Source organism: Myotis nattereri (genome assembly GCF_964212035.1).
Source record: "Myotis nattereri genome assembly, chromosome: 16".
In the NCBI taxonomy this organism is placed as follows: Eukaryota; Metazoa; Chordata; class Mammalia; order Chiroptera; family Vespertilionidae; genus Myotis; species Myotis nattereri.
The window spans coordinates 46,298,580-46,303,993 of NC_138091.1; the positions used below are offsets into that span (position 1 = coordinate 46,298,580).

At 60.7% G+C, this 5,414-nt stretch overlaps 1 protein-coding gene across 1 annotated transcript; it reads left to right on the top strand.

Annotated features, from left to right (window-relative positions):
• Positions 1–2,780: 2,780 nt before the first annotated feature.
• HOXB6 (homeobox B6) lies at positions 2,781–4,666 on the top strand. Its single transcript, XM_081110233.1, has 2 exons — positions 2,781–3,353; positions 4,335–4,666. Exons 1-2 carry the CDS (start codon positions 2,939–2,941, stop codon positions 4,592–4,594), a joined length of 675 nt encoding a protein of 224 aa, XP_080966359.1. The 5' UTR covers positions 2,781–2,938; the 3' UTR covers positions 4,595–4,666.
• The last annotated feature ends 748 nt before the right edge of the window (positions 4,667–5,414 follow it).

A 5,414-nucleotide genomic window follows, 5' to 3' on the forward strand; every position in this document is an offset into this window, starting at 1 on the left:
CAGAGTTACAAGTGGGGTGTGGGGGAAGGTGTCCACAACCCAAAGAGCTGGGGGGGGGGGCGCTTTGTAGCTGAGAGGAAAGGGGAAGCCTGGACAATGTCTAATCCCCCCTCCCCTCCCCTCCACACACATACAGGAGGATACCCCTCCCTGGTACAGAGAATTTTCCTCCTGAGCTGAACACAACTGAGGCATTTCCCTGGGAGCTGGAACGTGTGTGCGTCCACAGGGCTGCAGATTCGAGCACAGAAAACTACAATTATAAACCCTGCCAGTGAGGTTTCTGTGCAATCCTGTTGTGTACTCAAGACTTGGTACACATTTCTATCCACCTCTCCATACGCATGCTTCCTCATGGAAGCAGGGAGAGGACCCCCCCCCCCAGACGGGCAGCCGGCTGTGCCCGCTGCTGTGTATTTACATATTCCCCCTTGGAGACAGACAGATGGGACAGTGGACTGAACCACAGACAGATTCGTAGAGATCTGGCTCCAGGAACCAGGCGGCCTCTGGCCCAGCTCTGCCTGCCTGCTCTTTCTCCCAAACAAACGGATCAGAGGAATAAACGCTCATAAATACCTCTGGGTTTAGATAAGAGCGATGAGGCGCTATTTCCTTTCATGCTGGACTACAGGCGCCCAGGCCCTGCCTTTTCGGCTCCATCTCCCGACAGGCAACCTGCAGAGGTGAGGTTAATTTGGGGCTGTGACTCTCTCTAAGGATAAGGAGATCATTTTCCTGCTTCTCTCACCGGGGAATCTTACTTTGTCCGAACTCCACCGGCAAGCCTACACCATCCAGTCCCAAGCCGTGGACATAGTGGCCAGCGAGGGGACAGCGAGGGCTGGAACCCACGGCCCAGCTTCAGTGGCAGGGAGGGGGGAGGTGCACACAGGCACTCGCTCACCTCGCTCACCTCGCTCACCTCGCCCCGAATGTTCCACGTGCCTCTGTGGGAATGGGCCCAATCACAGCTGGATTGGAACATTTATGATGCTCCAGCATTCGAGGGCTTGAGTTTGTTTTTCTTAAATCTTGATAAAACGACTGCAGAGTCAGGGCAGGAAGGGCTCACCACTTGGCCATGAAGGGGCAACCTAGATGTTGTCCTGAGTTCAGGGAGCCTTGTAGGCCATTTTGCAACCACACAAGTACCCACCCTTAGTCACCAACCTCAGCCCTCTGCCATTTCCCCTAGTGTCTTGTCCCACCTTTAGTGGGTAGAGCTGGTCCATAGAAAGGAGCCCAGAGAGCAGGGTAGAGAGGAGGCGCAGCCTGGCCCCTCATCAGCTTTTGCCCCACACCCTGGCCCATGCCCAGCTCCAGGTCTGAAGGTGGTCCCCCTTGACATCCTCTACGTGAATATTAGAATTGTGAACACACACGGTGGCTGTCTTCCAGCCTGGCGTCAATGTTCATTTTCTTCAGACGAGAGCCAGAGACATGCACTCTCACACACGCAAGCTTGTACTGCAGCAACGCGGGTGCTGCAAAAATGAGAGGGGGGGTGGGAGGGACGGTAGAGATGCTGAGAGACAGGGGGTGGTGAGCATCTGGAGAGGGATGTGGGCTGATAGTTCTAAGCTGCCTGCTGAGACCCAAACCCTCTTCCCTCCTTATACAACTAAACCAAAATGAAGTCTGGGGAAAGAATTAATTTTAAAAAGAACGGCCAGCTTCTGGAGAGACTTGGAAAAGCTGTGAGGACCCCTCTCTTCCTGGTGGTCCCTAATCGCCTCCACTATCAGGAGGGTTTGAGGACCCCAACTTAGAGGAGGACCAATTTCTCTCCTATACCCTCTTTCTGAGACAACCTTGATTCCTAAGCATCTGTCGCCCAGGATATTTTCATGTCTTTGTGGGGGTGAAGGTTGCAGGCAGGATAAGTGGTCAGCCAAACCCAGGCTGGGGGACGCCCCTCACACCCCCTCTCTTTATCCCTAAGTGGAGAGGACTAGACCCCCTCCCCATCGCCCCTTCCTGTGCCCAGAGCAAGCGTGCACACTAGACCCAGGCGTGATGTCTTGAGGAGCAGCCATCGCGGCCCAGGAGGCTCCCAACCCAGCTGCAGAGCCAGGAGAAGGTTAAGCTCAGACCCTCCTCCCATTTACCGGCCTTCGGGGTCCTCTGGGCAGCAGGCTCTGGCCTGCCTCTCAGACCACGAGAGCTGTGGAGAAGCAGGAATCATAATCCCAGGCTTGGAAGAGATAGAGTGGATCTGAGAAACAAGGGGAGGAGGGATGTCTTCAAGACCTGGGAAGGGGATGGTTTCCTTTTCGCCTCTCTCTCTCTCTCTCTCTCTGAAGGGATGCTAGTTAGCGGCGAACTCTTCTCCCCTTCGACCAACACAAACCCCTAGAAATAAACCGCCTTTGGTTCTCTCCTGGCTGGGCTGAGATGTGAGATTCAGGGATGGCTGCCCACCCTTCCCTGGGGGGGAATGGGGCTCAAGCCACGCAGGGGTTAACTTTCCTGAAAACACAATTAACTTTTTCCTATCCCGAGTGGGGAGGGAGGGGGGATTTATTTAATCACTGGGGGATGCGGGGGTCTCCACCAAAGCTCCCTCCTCCCGCACGGACGTCTCTCTCGCAGATCCTACGTAGAGGGAACAGAACGCGCAGTGTCGTTGGGGGAGAGAGAGAGAGAGAGAGAGGAGAAGGAGAAGAAGGAGGGAAAAAAGGTTGATAGGTTTGTGCGCGGGTCCCTCGCGCGGGCCGCGCTCCTCCTGGGTGCTATTTGACAATTCCTGCCTCTGCCATTGGTCAGCGCCGGATCAGATGCTTGTATTTCCTTCTGGCCCTCACTGGCACCTCGCCATCCCCCCTCAGCGAAAACCCAATCTCAGATATACTACTAATAGGCGCGGCGCTCGGACTATAAAACACAACAAATCATAAGCCCGGCGGAGCAGCAGCGGCCGCGCGCCTCCCTCCCAATGAGTTCCTATTTCGTGAACTCCACCTTCCCCGTCACTCTGGCCAGCGGGCAGGAGTCCTTCCTGGGCCAGCTCCCGCTCTACTCCTCCGGCTATGCGGACCCGCTGCGGCACTACCCCGCGCCCTACGGGCCCGCGCCCGGCCAGGACAAGGGCTTTGCCGCCTCCTCCTACTACCCGCCGGCGGGCGGCGGCTACGGCCGAGCGGCGCCCTGCGACTACGGCCCGGCGCCCGCCTTCTACCGCGAGAAGGAGTCGGCCTGCGCGCTCTCCGGGGCCGACGAGCCGCCCCCCTTCCACGCCGAGCCGCGCAAGTCCGACTGCGCGCAGGACAAGAGCGTGTTCGGCGAGCCCGACGAGCAGAAGTGCTCCACGCCCGTCTACCCGTGGATGCAGCGGATGAACTCGTGCAACAGTGAGTGAGGCGCCGCCGCGGCCGCGATCCCTGCGGGCGCCCACCCCGGGAGGCAGAACTAGCGAGCCCCCCCTTCTCTCACTGGGTGCCGGCTGGGCATCTCAGTTAGGATCGAAGGGGAGACGGGGCGCCTGTCCAGGGTCCCCTGCGCTGCCCTCTCACCCCCAGGAGTTAGAAAGTTTGCCAAGTCCCCGCCGCACTCGGAGCCAGGGAAGCGAGTGGGGCCCGCCGAGCCAGGGGGCCAGGCCAATCCGGGGTCGCAGCCACTGGCTTGGCTTTCCCCGGGGCCCCAAGTCCTGGTCGGCCCCCCACCCCAAGACTGTGGCACTAAAACCCTAGTGCGTCACGGGAAGGGGGCGGTGTGACGCTAGCAGGGGAGAGCGGAGTCGGTCCCGCACTGCTTCCCTGGGGGTGGGGGGCTGGCGAAGGATGAGGCACCAGGAAAGGGGCGGTCGTCAGAGGAAGGAGGAGAAGAAGGGGAAGGGAAAGAGTGGGAGCAGACGGAGGGGGTGAGTGGGAGAGGCAGGCGCCGGGGTCTCAGGGTGGATTATTTGTGGGCCTTAAGTCCCAAATTGATGTCCATTAGCGGGACAAGAGAGTGAGGAGCCGTTAATGCCCACTGTGGATCGATCCACGTCATTGCGGATTAGGGGCTGGAATCTGTCACCGGGGGTGGGGGTGGGGGCTAGATGCCTGCAAAGAGAAGAGGCAGCTGGGAACAGACACACCTGGGCGCCGCTTCTGCAGCCCCTCCCCCGCGGCTCAGGTGGGAGTTTTGCTCTGCTCCTCCCCGCCCCCCACGGAAAGGCTAGGGAGGCGCAGGCCCAGGAGGCCCGGAGGACATCTGGAGGGGGCGCTGCAGGGACCCGGGGAGGGAAGGGCGCCCCGGGACGGGCTGGAGCCCCTGTGTGAGGGTCGAGCGGGAAAGGGAGCCCTGGCCCCGGTGACCCCCGGCCTCAGCATCTCCTCTCTACGTAACAGGTTCCTCCTTCGGGCCCAGCGGCCGGCGCGGCCGCCAGACCTACACGCGCTACCAGACCCTGGAGCTGGAGAAGGAGTTCCACTACAACCGCTACCTGACGCGGCGGCGGCGCATCGAGATCGCGCACGCCCTGTGCCTGACCGAGCGGCAGATCAAGATCTGGTTCCAGAACCGGCGCATGAAGTGGAAAAAGGAGAGCAAACTGCTCAGCGCGTCTCAGCTCAGTGCGGAGGAGGAGGAGGAGAAGCCGGCGGAGTGAAGGCGCTGGGAAGGCCGGGGGCGCGAAGGGAGAGGCCTGCGGGCAGCCGAGGGCCTGGGGGCTCTGGAGAAGGCTCTGCGGGCGGGGGGCGCCTGGGGACCCGCTCCCCAGCACGAGGCGGGCGGGGCCCAGGGCTCCCCGCGTCGCCCCCGCCCGCCGAGCTGTGGCGGGTGCCGGAAGGCGGTGCAGCCTGAGCCCACCCGGCCCCCCTCGGCCCCCTCCCTCCCCGCCGCACCCGCCTCCGCCTCCGCCTGACCAGGCTCCCTGCCCCCGCCCCGTGAGAACTGAGGGCCGGACTCACTCGAGGTTTCCCGGAAGCAGAGCAAAAACACTCTTGTCCGTGTCGCATCTCCTTTCGCCCCCGTCCCCCCGTGCACGGTTCAATGGTAGCTTCGCAGCCCCCTCAGCGGGGGCCTCGAAGACTCCCTGACCCCAGACCCCTGGCCCAGTCCCTCCCCGAAGCCACTGGAAGGAGCACATACTACCTAGAAGCAAGAAGAGGAGCCTGAGAAGAAAACAAAGTTCTATTTTATTAATTTTCTATGTGTTGTGTTTGTAGTCTTGTCTTAGCTCTGGACGTGAAATACTTCCGTAATAATATTAATATTATTAATAATGATGATGATGATGATGATGATAAAGACATAAAAACTCGCCGCTGGGTCACCTCTGCTCTTGCCGGCCACGCCCCCACCCCCGCGGCTACCCCGCGGCCCCTGGGCCGGAAACTCGGCCGCACCGGCTGCAGCGCCCGCCGCGGGCCCCGGGGCCTGGCTGGACTCGGAAGTTACAGTTGAGATAAAGGCTGGAGCTTCCAGCG